Genomic DNA, 23,687 nt, shown 5'->3' with positions numbered 1-23,687 from the left:
CCCACAATCAAATATCAGTCGCACAGGTTATGCAGATCTTTGAAATAAGACACAACCGACTTCCTCCAGAAACTCTGCAATATTAACAAACTCCCTCAGAATACAATTCTTGGCACCACAGATGTCACTTCCCTATACACCAACATCCCTTACATTGCTGCCTGCTTCAGATATCTACAAGATATTGGACAACACTTAGAAATCCACCTCAAATACATCACCAAACTCATCCATTTCATCCTCACCCATAACATCCTCATATTCAGCAACAAACACTTTGTCCAAACCATTGGAACAGCCATATTGGGGAACCATCCTCTTCATGGGCCACCTCAAAGAAAAATTTCTGGACAAATTCACCACAAAACCAATGACATATCTGAGACATATGGATGACATTTTCATCCTCTTGAAAGATGATCTAAATTCCCTTACAGATTTCCACCACAACTTCAACAACCACCACCCATCCAACAACCTCTCTCTAGAATAATGGTTCTCAAAGCCAGTCCACTGCTTGTTCGGGGAAAGCCCCTGGTGGGTTGGGCTGGTTTGTTTACCTGCTGTGTCCGCAGGTTTGGCCGATCGTGGCTCCCACTGGCCGCGATTCACTGCTCCAGGCCAATGGGGCTGCCAAAAGCGGTGTGGGCCGTGGGACGTGCTGGCCACTCTTCCCATCGCCCCCATTGGCCTGGAGCGGTGAACTGCAGCCAGTGGGAGCCGCACGCGATCGGCCGAACCTGTGGACATGGCAGATAAACAAACCGGCCCGGCCCACCACGGGCTTTCCCTGAAAAAGTGGCGGACCGGCTTTGAGAACCACTGCTCTAGAACACTCCCACACCAGTATCAACTTCCTGGACACCATGCTCAGCTTCAACAACGGAACTCTACAGAAAACTATTTAAAAGAAGCCCATCGATCACCACACTTATCTTCACAGATTCAACAACCACCCCAAACATACCGAGAAATCTGTTATCTACAGGGCACTCAGCTGTATATGCTCCGAGGAGAAAGTTTGGGGTACACACCTTAGCACACTTAAAACCACCTTCACCAAACAAGGACAATCCATCAGACAAGTAGATCACAAAATGGAATTGGCCAGCCAAATATCCTGAGAAAAACTGCTTCAACATGGAAAAAGAACCTTCCAACCACACACCTCTAGTTGTCACCCACCATCCCACACTGGAATCCATAAGGTGCATTATTAAACAACTGCAATGCATACATAATGGGGACCACATCCTGATAGAAATATTTCCTAAACCTCCTCTTCTGGCCTTCAAACAACAATGTTGCCAAGCTCATGATCAGAAGCAAGCTCCCCGCCGACCAGGACATACCAAGTCAAAGCAGCATTGGACCCTGCCATAACAAAAGATGGAAAACCTTCAGAGATATCTCCACTACTATCATGATCAATATCCCACACAACACACCTTTCAAGATGTATGGGTCCTACACATGCCTGTCTCAACATGTGGTATACCTCATCCAATGCACTAACTTCCCAAATTACAACTAGGTGGGTGAAACAAGACAATCCCTATGCTCTTGAATGAACTCACACAGGAAAATGATAAGAGACAAAACCACCATATCACCCTTGGGCAAATACTTTCCACAAAACAATCATAGAATCATAGAATATCAGGGTTGGAAGGGACCTCAGGAGGTCATCTAGTCCAACCCCCTGCTCAAAGCAGGACCAATCCCCAATTAAATCATCCCAGCCAGGGCTTTGTCAAGCCTGACCTTAAAAACTTCTAAGGAAGGAGATTCTACCACCTCCCTAGGTAACGCATTCCAGTGTTTCACCACCCTCCTAGCGAAAAAGTTTTTCCTAATATCCAACCTAAACCTCCTCCACTGCAACTTGAGACCATTATTCCTTGTCCTGTCCTCTTCTACCACTGAGAATAGTCTAGAACCATCCTCTCTGGAACCACCTCTCAGGAAGTTGAAAGCAGCTATCAAATCCCCCCTCATTCTTCTCTTCTGCAGACTAAACAATCCCAGTTCCCTCAGCCTCTCCTCATAAGTCATGTGTTCCAGACCCCTAATCAATTTTGTTGCCCTTTGCTGGACTCTCTCCAATTTATCCACATCCTTCTTGTAGTGTGGGGCCCAAAACTGGACACAGTACTCCAGATGAGGCCTCACCAATGTCGAATAGAGGGGAACGATCACGTCCCTCGATCTGCTGGCTATGCCCCTACTTATACATCCCAAAATGCCGTTGGCCTTCTTGGCAACTAGGGCAGACTGTTGACTCATATCCAGCTTCTCGTCCACTGTCACCCCTAGGTCCTTTTCCGCAGAACTGCTGCCTAGCCATTCGGTCCCTAGTCTGTAGCTGTGCATTGGATTCTTCCGTCCTAAGTGCAGGACCCTGCACTTATCCTTATTGAACCTCATCAGATTTCTTTTGGCCCAATCCTCCAATTGTCTAGGTCCCTCTGTATCCTATCCCTCCCCTCCAGCGTATCTACCACTCCTCCAAGTTTAGTATCATCCGCAAAATTTGCTGAGAGTGCAATCCATACCATCCTCCAGATCATTTATGAAGATATTGAACAAAACCGGCCCCAGGACCGACCCTTGGGGCACTCCACTTGACACCGGCTGCCAACTAGACATGGAGCCATTGATCACTACCCGTTGAGCCCGACAATCTAGCCAACTTTCTACCCACCTTATAGTGCATTCATCCAGCCCATACTTCTTTAACTTGCTGACAAGAATACTGTGGGAGACCGTGTCAAAAGCTTTGCTAAAGTCAAGAAACAACACATCCCCTGCTTTCCCTTCATCCACAGAACCAGTAATCTCATCATAGAAGGCGATTAGATTAGTCAGGCATGACCTTCCCTTGGTGAATCCATGCTGACTGTTCCTGATCACTTTCCTCTCATGTAAGTGCTTCAGAATTGATTCCTTGAGGACCTGCTCCATGATTTTTCCGGGGACTGAGGTGAGGCTGACTGGCCTGTAGTTCCCAGGATCCTCCTTCTTCCCTTTTTTAAAGACTGGCACTACATTAGACTTTTTCCAGTCATCTGAGACTTCCCCCGTTTGCCACGAGTTTTCAAAGATAATGGCCAATGGCTCTGCAATCACAGCTGCCAATTCCCTTAGCACTCTCGGATGCAACGCATCCGGCCCCATGGACTTGTGCATGTCCAGCTTTTCTAAATAGTCCCTAACCACCTCTTTCTCCACAGAGGGCTGGCCATCTACTCCCCATGTCCATACCTGACCTCTCAGTTCTTGTCCTCAAAGGAAACCTGCATAACACCTTTAAAAAACAAGCCTGGGAGCTTAAATTTGTAACTTTGTTAGACAATAAAGATCATGGACTCAGTAAAGGACTGCATTTATAGTTCATTACAACAATCTATAACCCACTAACCTTCTTTAGTCCTATTACTTCAGAGGTGTTAATTGCCCACTTCACCTTGAATGGTCTCTTACAATATATGTTAACTACTTATGCTAAACAGTCTGTTCCATCTTGTATTTCGCTGTGATGCATGTTTCCCAGACCTGAAAAAGAGCTCAGTGTAAGTTCGAAAGCTTGTCTCTCTCACCACCAGAAGCTGGTCTAGTTAAAGATATTATCTCACCCATCTTGTCTCTCTAATATCCTGGGACCAATAAGGCTATAGCAAACAGTCATTCCTCATGTCTCTTTCATGCTTTAAACAAAAATGTAGACATTTAAATGGTTATAATTAGGCTTCAGAGTTAACATACTTTTGCAACAAATACGGTCACTGACACCTTTCTTAGACCAGTTACTTCAGCCTGCCTGCAAAATCAGATAGTTATCCCTGCATTGTTACATTTGCTTTACATTTTTAAGGTTATTGCCACAATCATAAAGGTTAAAAATTGGAGTTAGATTCTGAAGCACAAGCTATAGTCACTAGGGAAAAGTACCAACTGGCAGAACTGCTGCAAGCTGGCCAAATTCGATCCCTTTTATGTAGTATTTGTAGATAGACAGTTAATACCCAAAGCATCATTTACTGGCATACAATATTATCTAATATTGTTAAGTGTGTGATATAAATACATTTGTTATTGCGCTGAAGAATGTTTCCTCCTTACTCCACTTAATATGGTGTCAGAAATAGGTTTGTGGATAGCCATTTGGGGCCCGATCCTGACACTCCCATTGCACTACTCTGAAGGTCAGGGTTTTAGTGACTTCAGCAATGGCTATGAGCAACATTCCATTCTCTGCAGCAATGCAGATGAATGGACACATCTGTGGAAAATGGAGCTTCTTCTGACATTGTGATCAGTTATGAAGTACTTGTAAATCATAGAATATCAGGGTTGGAAGGGACCTCAGGAGGTCATCATAGTCCAACCCCCCGCTCAAAGCAGGACCAATCCCCAACTAAATCATCCCAGCCAAAGCTTTGTCAAGCCTGACCTTAAAAACTTCTAAGGAAGGAGATTCTACCACCTCCCTACGTAACGCGTTCCAGTGTTTCACCACCCTCCTAGTGAAAAAGTTTTTCCTAATATCCAACCTACACCTCCCCCACTGCAACTTGAGAACATTACTCCTTGTTCTGTCATCTTCTACCACTGAGAATAGTCTAGAACCATCCTCTTTGTAACCACCTCTCAGGTAGTTGAAAGCAGCTATCAAATCCCCCCTCATTCTTCTCTTCTGCAGACTAAAGAATCCCAGTTCCCTCAGCCCCTCCTCATAAGTCATGTGTTCCAGACCCCTAATCAATTTTGTTGCCCTTTGCTGGACTCTCTCCAATTTATCCACATCCTTCTTGTAGTGTGGGGCCCAAAACTGGACACAGTACTCCAGATGAGGCCTCACCAATGTCGAATAGAGGGGAACGATCACGTCCCTCGATCTGCTGGCTATGCCCCTACTTATACATCCCAAAATGCCGTTGGCCTTCTTGGCAACAAGGGCAGACTGTTGACTCATATCCAGCTTCTCGTCCACTGTCACCCCTAGGTCCTTTTCCGCAGAACTGCTGCCTAGCCATTCGGTCCCTAGTCTGTAGCGGTGCATTGGATTCTTCCGTCCTAAGTGCAGGACCCTGCACTTATCCTTGTTGAACCTCATCAGATTTCTTTTGGCCCAATCCTCCAATTTGTCTAGGTCCCTCTGTATCCTATCCCTACCTGCCACCGTATCTACCACTCCTCCTAGTTTAGTGTCATCTGCAAATTTGCTGAGAGTGCAATCCATACCATCCTCCAGATCATTTATGAAGATATTGAACAAAACCGGCCCCAGGACCGACCCTTGGGGCACTCCACTTGATACCGGCTGCCAACTAGACATGGAGCCATTGATCACTACCCGTTGAGCCCGACAATCTAGCCAACTTTCTACCCACCTTATAGTGCATTCATCCAGCCCATACTTCTTTAACTTGCTGACAAGAATACTGTGGGAGACCGTGTCAAAAGCTTTGCTAAAGTCAAGAAACAACACATCCCCTGCTTTCCCTTCATCCACAGAACCAGTAATCTCATCATAGAAGGCGATTAGATTAGTCAGGCATGACCTTCCCTTGGTGAATCCATGCTGACTGTTCCTGATCACTTTCCTCTCGTGTAAGTGCTTCAGGATAGATTCCTTGAGGACCTGCTCCATGATTTTTCCGGGGACTGAGGTGAGGCTGACTGGCCTGTAGTTCCCAGGATCCTCCTTCTTCCCTTTTTTAAAGATTGGCACTACATTAGCCTTTTTCCAGTCATCCGGGACTTCCCCCATTTGCTACGAGTTTTCAAAGATAATGGCCAATGGCTCTGCAATCACAGCTGCCAATTCCTTTAGCAGTCTCGGATGCAACGCATCCGGCTCCATGGACTTGTGCATGTGCAGCTTTTCTAAATAGTCCCTAACCACCTCTTTCTCCACAGAGGGCTGGCCACCTACTCCCCATGCTGTGTTGCCCAGCGCAGCAGTCTGGGAGCTGACCTTGTTCGTGAAGACAGAGGCAAAGAAAGCATTGAGTACATTAGCTTTTTCCACATCCTCTGTCACTAGGTTGCCTCCCTCATTCAGTAAGTGGCCCACACTTTCCTTGGCTTTCTTCTTGTTGCCAACATAGCTGAAGAAACCCTTCTTGTTACTCTTAACATCTCTTGCTAGCTGCAGCTCCAGGTGCGATTTGGCCCTCCTGATTTCATTCCTACATGCCCGAGCAATATTTTTATACTCTTCCCTGGTCATCTGTCCAATCTTCCACTTCTTGTAAGCTTCTTTTTTATGTTTAAGATCCGCAAGGATTTCACCGTTAAACCAAGCTGGTCGCCTGCCATATTTACTATTCTTTCAACACATCGGGACGGTTTGTCCTGTAACCTCAATAGGTATTCTTTGAAATACAGCCAGCTCTCCTGGACTCCTTTCCCCCTCATGTTATTCCCCCAGGGGATCCTACCCATCAGTTTCCTGAGGGAGTTGAAGTCTGCTTTCCTGAAGTCTAGGGTCCGTATTCTGCTACTTACTGGATCTGGATCTTACTGGATTAAAAACAAGATTTGGCAATCAGATTGGCCACACTGAACATAGCAATGGGCCAGGCTTGCATTTTAACATGCCATTAACAATTAAGGCTGCCAAGATATAACAGAAATCTTAATCACTTCTGAAAAACACATGCTATCTAAAAGAAATGAGAATGCATCTTTTCTAAATTACAACATGTGATCAAAATGAAACAGCAATTACAGACCAATACTAACACAACTGCATCACCTACCCTCATCCTAATATACCCTCTACCCTATACCACCTACCCTTGTCTACAGATGAACTTATTAGAAACAGTCTAGTCTTAGGCACAAATTATAATGAAGCCATGGCAGTAAACAAGCAAAATAAATAATAATAATAATCATAGCTACAAAAACTTAAAGCATCAGACAGAGTGGAAGATATACAGTACACACAAGATAGCTTCAAACATCCTAGGTTAAACCAAAAAAAACCAAAACTGTCTGTAGGCAGAGAACAGCAAAAATGTATTTATTGGGAAAATAAATGAGGCAAATGCCCATGTCAAGGTTCCTCCCCCACTCTGAACTCTAGGGTACAGATGTGGGGACCTGCATGAAAAACCTCCTAAGCTTATCTTTACCAGCTTAGGTCAAAACTTCCCCAAGGTACAAAATATTACACCCGTTATCCTTGGACTGGCCGCTACCACCACCAAACTAATACTGGTTACTGGGGAAGAGCTGTTTGGACGCGTCCTTCCCCCCAAAATACTTCCCAAAACCTTGCACCCCACTTCCTGGACGAGGTTTGGTAAAAAGCCTCACCAATTTGCTTAGGTGACTACAGATCCAGACCCTTGGATCTTAAGAACAATGAACAATCCTCCCAACACTTGCACCCCCCCTTTCCTGGGAAATGTTGGATAAAAAGCCTCACCAATTTGCATAGGTGACCACAGACCCAAACCCTTGGATCTGAGAACAATGAAAAAGCATTCAGTGTTTTACAAGGAGACTTTTAATAAAAAATAGCAGTAAATAGAAATAAAGAAATCCCCCCTGTAAAATCAGGATGGTAGATATCTTACAGGGTAATTAGATTCAAAAACATAGAGAACCCCTCTAGGCAAAACCTTAAGTTACAAAAAAGATATACAGACAGAAATAGTTATTCTATTCAGCACAATTCTTTTCTCAGCCATTTAAAGAAATCATAATCTAACACATACCTAGCTAGATTACTTACTAAAAGTTCTAAGCCTCCATTCCTGTTCTGTCCCTGGCCAAGACGACTACAGACAGACACAGACCCTTTGTTTCTCTCCCTCCTCCCAGCTTTTGAAAGTATCTTGTCTCCTCATTGGTCATTTTGGTCAGGTGCCAGCGAGGTTACCTTTAGCTTCTTAACCCTTTACAGGTGAGAGGAGCTTTCCCCTGGCCAGGAGGGATTTCAAAGGGGTTTACCCTTCCCTTTATATTTATGACAGCCCACCATCAGTGCAAAGGAGATTAATGTGATTACTGACACTAAAAATAAAAATCAAGACAGTTGCGAGGTAGTTATAGAGAGATCCTACAATATATACCAATCACATTTCTTCAAATAAGTTTGTCTATATCATCACCCACTGGGTTGGGGCTGTGACAATCAAAGAGGAAGAGCCGTTTGCACAACTAAACCTGCAAGCCACACCACACATAGTTCATATATCCAGATATCAGACTGACAATTCTCCTGTCTTCCATGTAATAAGCTTTAACAATTACTCTAATGTAATTCTAGACAGATTGCACAAACTCGGGTACAGAAACTCTAAACTAACATTCAACAATGGCACATATTGGCACCTTGAAGATAAATGCACTCTGGCATGCTCATAATGGGAAATGCCACAAATTGGACTTTAACATAAATTGCCACCAGGCGGTGCACCTTCGTCCACCAGAATCTAGTGAAAGGTTGGGCATTGCACAGTTAGGGCAATATAACAGTCAGTTGCAAAAGTATACAATAATATACATCTAGCAAAGGAACCAGTGGTGGATCAATATGGAAGGTTTTAAATGATTCAACTCTCTGCCTGAAGCATCTCGCTGGATATCATATAGAGTGGAAACTTGCACAGCAACCAATATTTGAAGCAATTCTTTTAAAAAATAAAAAAGCTAAAATGGGACTGACAATTATTTTGAGGTAGGAGCTATTTTACTACTTCGTGGACTCCATTCTGTTGACATATTTGGCATAATCATGCTCTAGATGAGTGACTAAAACATAAACATTAAATCCTAAATGTTCTGTAAGGGGCGGATGCTATTGTCAATGACTATTTAGGTTGGGGTATGGAAATATCTTATGAATTTCAACAGAGATCATGATTGTAATCCGATAACACAGCCCAACAGAGCAGAGTATGTAAATCTCAGATTGAATAAAGGAAGGTAGGAGGGAGGGAGAGGAACAGAGGCCAATTCTGTTAGCAATTTCATATACTGGAGACCACTAATAGCAGAAGGTTTAGAGCCAGTCCCTAAAAACATTTTAGCAATTTTGGACATGCCCTGTCTAAAAAGTGCACAAAGTGTACAGTATTCCTCAGGGCTGTCGACTATCTGTCCAATTCCTATCACCTCTTCTGCAAGGTCAATGAACCTCTTGATGTGTTGAAGGCTCAGGGATGCTATTGGGAATTCTAGCATCAAAATGTTTTCAAAGAGTTTCAAAGGTTAGTGACCAAACATCCAGCCCTAAAATATGATGGGAATGGAATCTGTAACTCAATTACAGGGTGAATATGGATTAAGAGTCTCCAGACTGCTAAACGGCCAGCCTGTGGCATTTGACTTCAGGACACTTTTTCTAGCAAAGGAAAATCTATGCTCAAATGTGTAAAGAATGTCTAGCTTTGTTTTTGCACGTACCAAGCCTGACTGATATAATCTGGTATGAGACCACACGTGTGGACACAGTACATGATGCTTTGGAAATGATCTTCAATAGTTTCTGTTATTAGCTCCCAAAGGCCTTCAAAGAAAGTAATTAAAAATATCACTTGGATAGACAATGCAGAAAAGGATCTCTGACATTCATCATGGACTTTCTATTGCATACCTGTCCTCTGCTCTGTCCATTGGCTTCCCATTGAATATCTTTCAGGTGCTCAAAGGTCTGGTCCCAGCATATGTAAAAGATCACCTAATACTCTGACCCTGGTCCTAATCCCAACACCTCCACTCCTCAGGCGCAATAGAACTTTCTACCACAAGGGTAAACCTCATCTGTGCAGGAAACAATGCTTTCTTGGAGGCCAGTCCTAGAGTGGAACAAACTTCCACAGGTGCTAACTACCACTACAAACCTCACCACCTCCCACTTAAAGTGCAAAGTGTACTTCTTCAACCTTGCCTGCTCTAATATAAACACTCAGTAACTCTACCAAAACAAAACATGACACGAAAAATTTTCCCCAGAGAGAGAATGAGAGAGGGAAAATGAACCACATGTGACAGATGTTAATCACATCACTTAATGCACTACTGGAAGGTGCTGAGATACTGTGGTGATGAGGCTGCTATAAGAACATACACAGAGCAGAATCAGATCACCAAAAAGAAGTGACTACTGATATCTCAGCTTATGCCAAAAAGATGTAACCAGGAACTGGAGTGTATCAATCAAGCAGATTTCCTTTGAATGGTGGGTAAGTAGCTTCATAAAATAGAGGACCAGACTTTGTCATCCTTATTAACACACAGTAAGCAGGCCCTTAGTCTGCCAGTAGGCCCGCTACCTGCTGACTAGGTAGCTGCTTCACACACTCCAAAGAATTGTTCTGTCAGGACTGCCAGACATGAAGAGATGCCACTAAACATTTGTGAAAAAAGCCCTACAGGGTTTGGGACCTATTTACCTTAAAAAAACATAACTCTTCCTCTGCCCCTCACTGTGCCAACTGAGATCATCTGAGGCACTTTCTCTATAGTCACTAATGGACAAATCCTGTTAATTTTGCTCAAGTGAGTAATCTGGTTGGCTATAATTAGACTATTCTCTGGAGTAAGGCGAACAGGGTTTGGCTCTGAATGTGTTTGATTGAAGTTTATAACAGGGCATTTTTAGCAGCTGGGCCCCAACTGTGAAGATTGATCCTTCCAGACCTCCACTTTGCCAACCTTTAGAATGTAATGCAAGGCACATCACTTAGGTTAAGCATATACTTAACTATGGACCATAATTAGGTTCTTTATAGTTCAGGGAGTACAGGAAAGGGGTTATTTATGCTGTTTATTGAGGGCAGTAGATTTACTGTCTAGTTGCATTTAATCTATGTAATGTGCCTAAATACTATGGTGATGGGCACATAACATATCATTTCATAAATAAATTAAACCCCCAACCAACCTTGCAACAACCTAGATGTAGATTTGTTTATAGTGGGCTGACAAAAATATCCTGTGATGGTAATTACTACTTTGATTAATGAGAAATAGATCCTGTAACACACAATAGCCACTGCTATCACTGAATGTTCCAAAGCAAGGTTTGCCAAGAATGACATCCAAGAGATGGATTATGGAGAATGGACTTAAGTTTCCCTGTTGGGAATCTGCACAGTTGAAACATCAGCAGAATTTGAACTTGTATAACTTTCATTGTACTCTAGCTAGTCTAGTGATAAAGTAGGAGCAGCTATAAGGAAACTACTAATGGACTAACAGAGATGCATGAAAAGCATTACCCGACTGGAGAAATACACCATCAGAAAGCATGAACTCTCTTTATCTTCCCTTCCTGCTTGATGCCTCTGTTTAATGCTTAAATGCAAATTAAGCAGAGCACACCCCCCTTTGATTAGGACAGCCCTGTTTGCCTTCTGTTGGGGCAGGGCTGTGGGGTTTGGAACGTACACCATACAGGGCACTCTTATAACTTCACATACAATGTTACCACACATATTTTATCAGGACAATACTGACCAGCAAATTATGAGTTTTGAAATGATACCTTACAAGGCATCCTTTGTATAAAGATTATTACAATGGTGTGTAGGGTGTGAATACAGGAGTATATTCTGTCACAGTGGGCTCAAAACAAAACGTTAGGTCAAAACATTCCCAAACAAGGGGCTGAAAACCCAGATTCGAATCTGGACTTTGCACAAGGTTGGGGCATTCAGATTCAATGGAAAACTCTACTACCACAACCATAGTTTCATAAGAACTACTGAGGAACAACTGTCCTTCAAGGCAGAGCTAGAGAGATCACACACTGCAACTCCAGGTTCAGGGGCTGTTAGAGACACTGGTGACGGCTGGGGAGGAAGCTCAGTGGCTAGTAACACACAGTTGATGCAAAGGATGCCAGAATATAATTAACTTGCCAGTTGCACAATTCCCTGACTCTCGCCATCATTAGAAAGAAGACACCTTGCGAACTGGGAGGGTAGTAAGATAGCCTACAAACTTAAAAACTTTATTGGTAACCAACTAAAAGCCTAAACTATCATTCAGCTTTAGAAGGAGCACTATAATGAGAGTTCTGTACAAAAATTATATGAGAGTATACACTGAATTTGTAGACAGTCAGTTAATATGAACAGTACACTTACATGTACATTAAGTATTGCTTTTGTGTATGCAAGTGTTATGCTGGATCATATTAAAGAAGTTCTGTATTAAAATCACAAATGAGTTTGATTCCCCATAGTTTAAATTCCAGGGTATTACTAACTAAAAGGTCTCTTGGTTTTTGGTCTTTTATTTTTACTGTTTCTCTCCCCCTCTGTGTGAAACTTGCAAGCTGCTAATTGTGTTAGTACATCCTAAGACAGAGTCTGTTCTCAAAGCAATACTTTGTAACAACAACAACTCACACAGAGACTCCCCGCTCTTTCGTTGTATTCATCTCGCTTTGTTAACAATTGTGATTAAAATAGAGATAGAGGATGTATGTGGATGGATGCTTATAATAAATGAATGATCAGGGAATCCAGTGTCGATCAGCCGAAGAAGGCGTCAAGTGGAAACAACCAGAGGACCCCCGGAGGGCAGACTGGAATCCACCCAACAGCCTCAAGGGTGGGAGAACCGAAGAACAAGATAACATCTGGCAGCACGGAGCTGTCAGGAATGTGCCATTTGCTGATTGATTCAGCAATAGCATGATAAAGCAATTCCCATAGACTGGCATAGGAAGAAATTCCTATAAAAATGGACTCTAGAAACTGAGAACTTTGGGGTCTGATTCTGCAAACCAACTTCCAGGAGCATCAGATGTGCATCTGACAAGGCCCTGCTCCCTCCTCGTGTCCAGGTTACCTGGCCAGTGGCTTGGCATGAGCAACTCTAAGGCTGGTAACTATGATAACAACTTTGTAGAACCTGTGTGTGCGTGCGTATGAATGAATGTGTGAATAAATATGAAATTGAACGGAATGTTATAGCTATAACTAACTGCTTACTATGATTCTTTCTGCATTCACAATAAATGTGGCATTTTGCCTTATTCCCTTTAATAAGATCCTGCTAGTTTTTATTTTATTGGTATAACACAAGTTCAAGAATTAAATTTTCTCCCTGCTGTATGCAACAATTTACTGAGAGATGGTGGTGACATCATAATAAAGCACAAAAGCAAAAGTCTTAACGAGAACCTAATGATAAGTTTGTTAGTGGTGCCTTTTATTCATGGCTTTGATTAATTTTTTACAAGATCTAACATGGAGCAGTTTTCCAGCTACTTCAGCCTGTAATAAGACTCCAGAAAAGCAAAAGATGGTAATTCTCACAGGACAGACTTCTCAGGGTCTGGGAAAGGAAGGAGATGAGGGACCACCGCTGAACACCTTTGCCTGAGTTATCTGGTCAATATGGATTTATTGAAGAGTAAAAAAAAGAAGGAGAAAGATGTTTGGCTGGGGTAGTCAGCTCTTTGCTGTCTTCTCATGCTACAGAAAGGCCCTTTTCAGTAACCAGTTCATTCTGGTTACAAACACAGTGAGTTGTGTCACACTACCGTGCCAGCAACTGCAGACATACTTCAGCTGAATTGGGAAATCAGGACAAACACCAAACCAAAGTGGGAGCTGATCTAGATAGCTTGTATGTTTGCTACTGGTGCATCCATCAGACCATTAATACTTTACTGGTACCTCTGGTTAGAAGGAGCATTGCAGATTTAAAGGATAAATAATGTCCTTACAAAAGTATCCATTGATAAGATGGTAGCTTCTCTAGTTAGGAGAGGGTAGTATTTCATGGGACTAGGCACACTGGAAGGCCAAGAAATGAAGGAAAACTGGTGGAAACTCAAGAAGTTTGGGAAATTGTAGAAGGCAGATCTCTGACTTTGGCCATAAGTTTGGGTGATTAATTTCTTTTTCCTCACTCCATGTAATCAAGTGATATATGTGACTATGGTTACACTGTGATGGAACACATAATTTTCACACCTCAAACACAGAAGCAAATGACCACAAACACTGGAGACAGATTCTAAGAGCAGTGATGGCTAGACCAATAATTAAAACACCCCAGTATCAGAGCGGCTTTATAGCCATGTGTTTCTGTAAGATGTCCATGAAAGTTCTTTTAAAATAATAATGTGGATGTATGAGGGTTTTCCATTCTAACCCTCTAATATGTGAGGTGGTATTCAAGATCTGACATTCCTAGCTAATCCTGTCTCCCAGAAGAAGGGAAATGGCTGGATCAATTGTAGATGTGTAGGAAATATCATATCGATCACAGTTTTTATTTCACTTTTAAACTATTAAACTTTTCTGTAGACATGCCACTTGCACAATCCCTTAACAAATATTTTTCTGAATTTAGAGACAATTTCACAGTGTATCTGTATTTGCTATGATAAGGTGCTGATTGAGATTGTTATGTATGAACTGGGGGTACTAGGGCCGGAAAGGAAAATGTTGAAATAATTACGATAATTATCTACTCACTTTTCTTTTTCATCTGCTCTCACCTCTTGACCTCCCCCATGCCATTCTTTTTCTTCTCTCATGCATCTGTAATCACTTTCTGTCTCTCCTCTGATTCCTTTGCCTCTCTCTTCAGATATGCCTCCGCCCTATGCTAAAAAATCTTTTCTCAGTCCCTCCTGCCTTATCAGCTACTGTCTAATCTTTCTCCTCCCATTGACTTCCAAGTTCCTTGAGCATGTTGCCTAGTCCCACGATTGTGGCTTCTACATTGCTGACTCCTGGAGTCTTTTCAATCTGGCTTTCCCCTACTTCACTCCACTCAAATTGCATTAATGAAAGTCACCAGTCATCTCTTCCTGAACAAATCCAAGTGTGACTTCTTCATTCTCCTCTTTCTGTCTGCTGTTTTGAAACAATACACTTTGCCATCCTCATTGATTGTCCTCACTGGACTTTCAGGAACAATTACTCAACTCGATCTCCTACCTCTCGTAGTGCTCCTTTAGTGTCCTCTTCCTGGGCAGTTCTACTTTCTTCTCTCTCCTCCTTTTCAGCCTGAATCAAAAGGGACATGTCCCTTCCTTTGTTCTCTCCAGACCTGGGTGACCTCATCAGCTGTCATGGCTTCAGCTATCATCTTTATACTCGCGAGTCATAAATCCATCCCTCCAGTTTGTCTCTGAAGCCGCCTCTGGCACATTTCTTCCTGGATATCCCAGCTCCACCTAAAACAGAACCCCCAAGTCCTCCTCCCCCTGTCACAATGGATAACTATCAGAGATGGGCAAATAATTGATTTTTCAAGATGAGGTAGATGTAGATTCAAATGACTACTCTGAATCCAGGCAGAGAGAAGATTTGAATCCATGTTTTCTACCTCCCAGGTGAGTGCCTTAATCACCAAGCTGGAGAGTTGTTCTCACGCTCTCTCTTTGACACAATGAATGTTTGGCTGTTTATTCAGATTAGAACAGCTGCAACAGGAGAGACTGAATGCAGAATAGCCTGCACCCTGGTGGTTAGGGCACTGCCTTGAAGGGTGGAGGCTGAGTTCAAGTCTCTGCTCTAATATTTACTCAAAGTGCAATGGTTTCAACAAGAGAGACTGAGAGCAACCCCCCCTCCACCCTGTCTGAATACCCTATAGGCTAGTGGTGGGGATGCTCATATGGGAGGAGTAGATCTGTGCTCAAGTTCCTGTTCCAGAATGGGGATTCAAACCCTGGGTCTTCCACATCCCAGGTGCCTTAATCTCTGTGCTAAAGGTTATAGGGAGAGATGGGGATGCTCACACTCTGAATCTGGCCCTGGAAAAGTTTTTCCCAGATGAAATTTATAGGATCAAATTTGCAAATAGTTTTGGATTGACTGAAACTGCATTTTTCAACAAGTAAACCATTTTTCCAAAAAACATTTCACCCAGCTCTAATAACTACACCATCCTTCCCTATGCTAGCTACAAAGCCAATGCCTTTTTAAAGGAAGAAGTGTATTTTTGCCATTCAAGTGCACTTTTTGTTTTGGGATGTCAATGAATTGCCTAACAGAACTGATAGTTTCTTGTTATTATTCTCATTTCTTGCTTTAAATATTGAAATAGCACCTACGAACCCCAGTCACGGACAAAACTCTATTGTGCTAAATACCGCACAAACACAGATTTGTTCCTTCTGACTTTTAATGAAAAATTGTAATTTTGCAGTGGCTCAGATTTTTCTGTTTTGTGGCTGCAACATCCTAGGGTAAGTGTGTCCTAGATATGCCCACATCTTGAATACTACATGCAGATCTGGTCCCCCATCTCAAAAAGAGATATATTGGAATTGAAAAAGGTACAGAAAAGGGCCAAAAAAAATGATCAGGGGTATGGAACAGCTTCCATATGAGGCGAGATTAATAAGACTGGGACTTTTCAGCTTGGAAAAGAGACGACTAAGGGAGGTATGATAGAAATCTATAAAATCATGACTAGTGTGGAGAAAGTAAATAAGGAAGTGTTATTTACTGCTCACAACCAAATGAAATTAATAGGCAGCAGGTTTAAAATGAACAAAAGGTTGTATTTCTTCACACACAACACAACTGTGGAATTCTTTGCCAGAAGGTGTTGTGAAGGCCAAGACGATAACAGGGTTCAAAGAAGAACTAGATAAATTAATGGAGGATAGGTCCACCAATAGCTATTAGCCAGGATGGGCAGGGATGGTGTCCTTAGCCTCTGTTTGCCAGAAGCTGGGAATAGGCAACAGGGGGTGGATCACTTGATGATTATCTGTTCTGTTCATTCTCTCTGAAGCACCTGCCATTGGTCACCGCTGGAAGACAGGATACTGGGCTAGATGGATCTTTGGTCTGATCCAGTACGGCTTTGCATACTGGAGAACTTCAGAGAGCATTGCTCCCTCCTGAGGCATGCTGCTTTTTGGAAACTCTTCCAAGTCCTGTATGGCTGTGCACTTCCTCCTACACAACCCTGCGCTTCAGTGACACAATCTGACCAGTCTGACTGCCTTAGTGAAGAGGATAAATTAAAGACCCATATAAATAGTACTGGAATCCAAATGATCATTTTTCTAAATAAAGGACAGATATGTCAAAATTAGGACAGATCATATATTAAATCAACAGTCATTGGGGCCCAATAAAGAGAAGCTAGGAAGTGAGGGCCTTGATCCCTTCACCGCTGTGAGCCTCTACAGCACAACATGGCAACATTCCTTTGCAGTCCTGAAATTCCAGCTTCTAATTGATATGCCTAGTACACGGGTCAGCGCTTGTGTGCTCTGTGGATGAGATACACTGGCCAAGTAGTAATTAGATAAAATAAGGGATATCAGGCAGTTCTCAATCTAACACAAAATACATAGCCAGGATGAATAGCACAATTATATTTCCCATATCCTCTGAGACAGCAAATAGGGTGCAAAGCAGGCCAACATGTACTGATGTATCTTTTCTTACCAAGGAGCACCCAGAGTTGTTTGTAAACTAACTTGTCAGACTTACTGATATCATAGGCTCATTATTGTAAGTATTGGCCTTTGGTTGTGAGTACTACACACTGACAGGTCATTAATGAAATCTAAACAAAAGAAAGGCTCTCTGAACTTGACCTTTTTGGTAATCTGAACATTTATTATTTCTACCTCTTAGGCCAATGACCTAAGTAATTGTGTTTGACTGCAAAAGTAGTTAGATCTGCTGAGGATATACAGGCAAGTTAAATTAAGGGCAAACAGACCATGGCTGTAAAGATATCACTATTACATTGAAATGGGAAGTAGAATGAATGAACTGTAAATAAGGATTAAAAAACAAAAAGCCAAATCTAGTCATGGGATTTTAGAGGAACTCTACTTTGACTTTAATGGGGAGTTCAGCTAATAAAGCCATATGACTCACCATTATTAGTAGACCTATTAAAAACAATAGAAAAGAATGCTAGTTTTCAAGTGGTTCAAAAAGTAAAAATAAAATAACCCATAAAGGAAAATTGCTAAGTATTTAGAGCAATACTGTCAGATAGTTTAGGCCCAACATTTAGAGTCCCCACTCAGGAAAAACATTTTACAAATGCTAACAAATAGAAAGGCATTCCTTACGTTTTTTTCCATTAGTTCATTTTTTAAATGCTGCAGCATGAGGCATGAAGCATGAGAATACTATAGACCAAGAGAAAAAGCAGAGATAGGAACAAATGGGGCCAGTTTAATAGTTAGAAACAAGTGAAGAGCAAGAAACAATCAGGGAAAACAGTGAAAAGTATATAACGATTGCTTAAAATTCTGGTCTAGATTGTGACCTAGCCCCATGCAATGGAGTCTATGTTGCAGTGTTGCTCCTAGAATGGCCCAGAAGGGAGACTGACTGCCAGAATGTGCTCCCTGATATGCTGGTGTAGATACACCGCCAGGGGTCAGAGTCAAAGCTGTATTCACTCCTTACTCCTTCCTGCTCATTGGCACGCAGGAGGGGACACAGCGGCACTGTGGAGCATGCTACCCACCAGGTCCTGGAAGCTGCGTTATGGTACATGGGGTGCTTTATGCCCTTCTTACTCCCTTCGGCTAGTGCCCAGAATGGGCCATAATCTGGCCTTCTTTAATTATCGACAGGTTCGTAAGTAACACAGGTTTGGATGTGTAACTTTGAGCATGACTGTGTCCCTTAACTAACTTACTTTATGCAAGGAATTAACACCTCCAAAATGAAGTTAGTTAGCAGCAAAAGGCTTGCACACAGTAGGAGGAAAGAAAACTGAAGATAAACTGAAGCTGGATTGAACAAATTGTGGCTATCTCCAAACAAAGAGTTCTAGGACAGCAGCAAGTAATCTGGGATGTTAAACATGTTTCTGCTATTTAAATGTTTGACTTGTTTTATTGTTAATAAACCACCTGTGCTGAACTGTCTGGTTCTGTTATCTGGAATTATGTACAGTAGAACCTTGATTATTAGAAAGAGTTGAGTGTACCAAAAACCTGCAAATACCCATGGGTTTGATTAATCAGGGGAGTCATATGGCTGAATTCAGGGAGAGGGAATGTCTGAGGGGCTGGCTTCCCCAATGAAGGCTGCCTGGAGAAGACAGGAGAGAGTGGAGTTTCTACACACGAGTCCCTTCTGTCTCCTCTTCAGCCAGTTGCCTTGGGGAAACAGGTAACTTCCTCTCCCTGCTTTCCTCTTTAGCCAACTGTGCAGTAAGCCTCAGGGGACATGTTGTTCCCTAATTTCACATTAGATCTGGCTAACCATGGTTCGGATATGGGACTCAAAGTTCTACTGTATTTATTGGGAAAAAGCCCCTACAATTGATAATTATAGGACTTATTGTAAAGTGCTTAATAATGATGCTTTTATAGATGATACACCTCTGAGTAATGCAAAATGGTAGAAACCCACTGTGACCTTCTCTATACACTCCCAATCAACCTTTACCTGACACACCCATACTTACTTTGGTCAGTGTACTTGTAAGGAACCTGCAACGTGGCTAATATTGGCTGCTCTTGCATTCTAAACATCACAGCTTCAACAAAAGTGATTCTTTTGGGAATTCCACCTACTCATATTTCCCTCATTACAGCCCCACTGCAACTGAAGGACTTTTTTGGTGAGATTATTTGTTATTTGCATTGGGGCCTTTGGGTGCTACTGCAATTAGGTTGGGGACCCCTGGTGCCAGGTGTTGTACAAACACAGGCCAATATGTCTCCTGCCCCTAGGAGTTTATAATCTAATTTGAAATGAGTTGCAACAAGTGAGTGCAAATAGCAACTGGAGAGAACAAGGAGGTCAGAGGATGAGGGTAATGAAGCTGAGATCCTGCTGTTACACAGGTTCACTATTGCACCAACATGTTGGTTCCAAATCAGACATTTTTTTAAAGAATTACAGTAAAATCAAGTAAATAAACTGAATCTGTTATTATGTGTGCAAGAAATCAGCCAACCTGTGATGTCTAGGTTGTAACTTTTGGAATTTACATTGAAATTAATTGGGAAACTCACCTATTACACAGAATGGTTTCCTCGCAAATCGCAATCTTCCTTGCCATCCTCGGTAGCGACAACAGCAGCCAGCTGACCAGATACGAATGATATATTCCAAACCAAACACAACAATCATGACAAACTCCTGGAAAGGGAAAATAAGAGACATGTCTGTTGCAGGCTCCAGAAACAAAATAGCAAGAAATACTTGACAATTATGCCTGACGAGTCAATTCATCTAATGCAACTGTATTCCTTTTCCTGAATCAAACCAAACTGGTTCTGTAGGGCATCAAAATACTAGGACTTGCATGTCCATACAGTAAATACAAACACCCAAAAGTGTCCCTATTAAGGGCACGGTCCTTATCTGTGCATCACTAAATATCTTCTAAAGTCAGCTATTTAATGTGAAAGAATTAAGTGTCCAGTCCTGCACCATAAATGTCAATGGCAAAACTCTCAGTGACTTTCAAAGTTCCACAATCAGGCCCCAGGTGATTTTACAAGTTACTCAATAATATACATATTCAAAACTGGGCTCTTATTTTGAAAGCTTAGTATTCTGGCAGGTACATTCTCATTTTACTTCATGGTAATGATATGCATGTGAAATAATTTAGGCCACACATAGGAATTCAGGAAACACTGTTTTATTCTGTACCAGTCTGAGATAAAACCCCCATGTGCTCATCTGGTGCAGCATGTGTTAGCAGTATTGTCCTTCTGATTTAGGGCTGGTTCCTGCTCTCATTAAAGTCAGGTAAGAGAAGTGACCATAACTGGCCAATGGCATATACAGTTTGTGTCCCAGTAAATGTATGCGCAAATTGTGTGTAAGTTTTTCACATAAAACTGTGTGTGTAAAACCTTTGAAAATCTGGCCTTGTTTTCTTTACTTTCAAGTTGAAATTGTCTTTCAATTGTCTACACCAGGGATTGGCAACCTTTGGCATGCGACTCATAAGGGATATCCGCTGGTGGGCCGGGACGGTTTGTTTACCTGTAGCGTCCGCAGGTTCGGCCAATCACAGTTCCCACTGGCCGCGGTTCACCGTTCCAGGCTAGTGGGGGCTGCTGGAAGCGGCGGCCAACACATCCCTTGGCCCACAATGCTTCCCGCAGCCCCAATGGGCCTGGAATGGCAAACCGCGGCCAGTGAGAGCTGCAATCGGCCGAACCTGCAGACGCTGCAGGTAAACAAACCGTCCCAGGCCACCAGCAGATATCCCTGACGGGCCGGGTGCCAAAGGTTGCCGATCCCTGGTCTACACATTTCAAAAGTTTCAATCTATATTTGCGGCACATACGGCAGGCCAAATTCTGCTTTCAGTAAAATCAGTGAAGTCAATGGAGTTACAGCAGTTTAACTAAATAGAATTTAGCTCACTATTTCTTAAAGTGATTGGAATTCAAAGACATGATGTGAAATAGTGCATTGAATACAGGCATGGTATTATAATCTTCATTTAGATTTACTCCCAAAATGTCATTGATATGGTATACTGGTTTTAAAATGATTAAATGAGAGTTTGGTTAACTTGCAAATGGAAGAGAAAAGTACTTGATGGAACTTATTAAGCAGTTTATCAAGAAATGAAGGACGAAAATTATATTTTATTTGACAGGTGACAACATTTCTCTGTCCAGAATAAAGCTGTTCTATGTCAACCAATTAATTTGTTATCTTTACAGGATAAGGACTAGCATGGTACCAGTAAGTAAGCATTACAAATAAATTAAACAGAGGAATATTTGCAGGAAAAGGGTTGACCCACCTTTGATTTTTTTTCAGGAATCATTCATATGTTTTTGGTTTTTCTTTTCTTTTTTTTTTACACAGTAAAAGCCTAAAACTCCTGAAAGCAAGTCAGTTGCAGACAGCACCTATGGTTAGCTCAGGGACTCATTTACATGAACTAATGGCATACATAGTTTTGTGGTGTGTAATAATGCCGACTTAACTTATAATTAATGGCCTTATATTCATATATTCTGTACTGTGTTTGCCTATCCTTACGTACAGCTTTTTCCAAACATGCAATCCCTTCCTAAAATGATGTGTCAGCTTGATTTAAATTTATCACATTTATTAAACTGTACTTATAAGCCCCTCTGGAAGCTTCCTTTTTCACCTTTGTAAATCCTTGTATTTAAATTCATAAATCACATATAAACCTAAGATGAGATGTCCTTATCCATAACACAGTAACAGAAAAGGCCTAGCATTGCTTTGTTTTAAAGAAAATCCAAAGAACAATTAACACGATAGGTTAGTGGGATTAATTACGCTATTTCAGCAAGCACTAAGGTAAGTCTATGGACAGAATTACTGCACAGTACTCTAGTGTATTTATGTTCCTTATTAATTTTCTTGCTTAATCAATTCATTAACTATATTGCAAAATACTTCCTTTTTCTAGTAATTCTCAATAGTGGTTTAGCATGTGGCAGATTCCCTATGGGTCAATTCCCTGTTGGCCAAGAATGAAAAAAGGAAATACAATCTGGTTGGAAAAACTAGAGAAATAGTATTTTAGTTATTTAGCTACCACTTTTATATTGTAAATGGCTAAATCTGGCTTACATATGGTCAGATGAGGTTTCCAACTTTTTGTGTGTTCATGGAAGGGATCTAGTCATTTTACACTTGATTTCCTTGGTGAAGTTTACTTTTTCTTTGGGAGTGGTGGAAGGTAGATCTCCAGTCACTGTCTTGATTCCCTTAAAAATCTCTTGCTTGTTAAAATCTAGTCACATTTTGAACGAATTACTACAAAACTAGTTTGTATGGCAAACGGGGTATGTATATGCATGGGAAGCACGCTGAAACTGTCATAATCTCTTCATCTCATGTACTGAATCTGATTCATACACATAGAAAGATGCTCTCCTTCATGGTCCAGGCCCCACTAATGCTTCTGAGCTAGAATAGGCAAGAATGAAATTCATTCATGAATACTATACAGAAGTATTATTTTACAGCATTAACCATTTGGCTGAAACTCACAGCATATATTGCTGATATAATGAATGAGATAAAGTGTATTAAACTTTATGTAACTTCACACTGGTGTCTATTACTGCCCGTTTTGTTTAGAGTTCATTTACAATATTACCATTAGGAATTCCTGTTCTCAGTGTTTTCGTAGCTATAGTAAGTGGGGGGGAGGGTGGTAAGGGAATTCATTGTGTCTTGAAATCTTGTATGTGATTCAAGGTGCCCTGTGGTACAAGGTCTTTTCTGTCAGAAAGCACACTTTCTCTCTTTCACACACACAATTTGAAGAAAAAAAGTCCATTTGGGCATATTTAAGTCAAGAGAGTAAAAGAGATAAAGAATTTGCTTTCAGACATTCTTCGCAAGAGTATGAATTTTTTTAGATTGGATACGTAGATTGAAACACCTCAGTTTTATTCTGAGACATATCACCATTTCTAGCAGTATTGCCCGTTTAAGTATAGAGAATCTCTCTCAAGCCAGTAGAATTTTTCACAAATAAAATAAATTTTAAATGCGACCACTTGGCAAATGATCCTATTACCTTGCAGGATCAGGTCTCCAGTGGCCATTGCTTTAGCTAAATGACTGGAAGAGTCATATTTTTCAACCTATATTTCTGTCAGGGTTCCTTCCCCACTCTGAACTCTAGGATACAGATGTGGGGACCCGCATGAAAGACCCCCTAAGCTTATTCTTACCACCTTAGATTAAAAACTTCCCCAAGGTACAAACTTTGCCTTGTCCTTG

General features: G+C 41.7%; 1 protein-coding gene across 2 annotated transcripts in view; it reads right to left on the bottom strand.

The window, feature by feature from the left end:
- The window catches only part of KCNQ5 (potassium voltage-gated channel subfamily Q member 5), a 530,762-nt gene that overhangs the window by 103,016 nt on the left and 404,059 nt on the right, over nt 1–23,687 (bottom strand). For both annotated transcript variants that reach the window (XM_048845923.2, XM_048845922.2), the window contains exon 3: nt 19,955–20,081. In XM_048845923.2, the coding sequence (XP_048701880.2) occupies nt 19,955–20,081 (127 nt within the window). The remainder of the gene's footprint in view (nt 1–19,954; nt 20,082–23,687) is intronic.

Source organism: Caretta caretta, chromosome 3, assembly GCF_965140235.1.
Source record: "Caretta caretta isolate rCarCar2 chromosome 3, rCarCar1.hap1, whole genome shotgun sequence".
NCBI classification, from domain to species: Eukaryota; Metazoa; Chordata; order Testudines; family Cheloniidae; genus Caretta; species Caretta caretta.
Note: the sequence above shows the minus strand (reverse complement) of the source record. Positions and strands in the feature narration are given on the sequence as shown.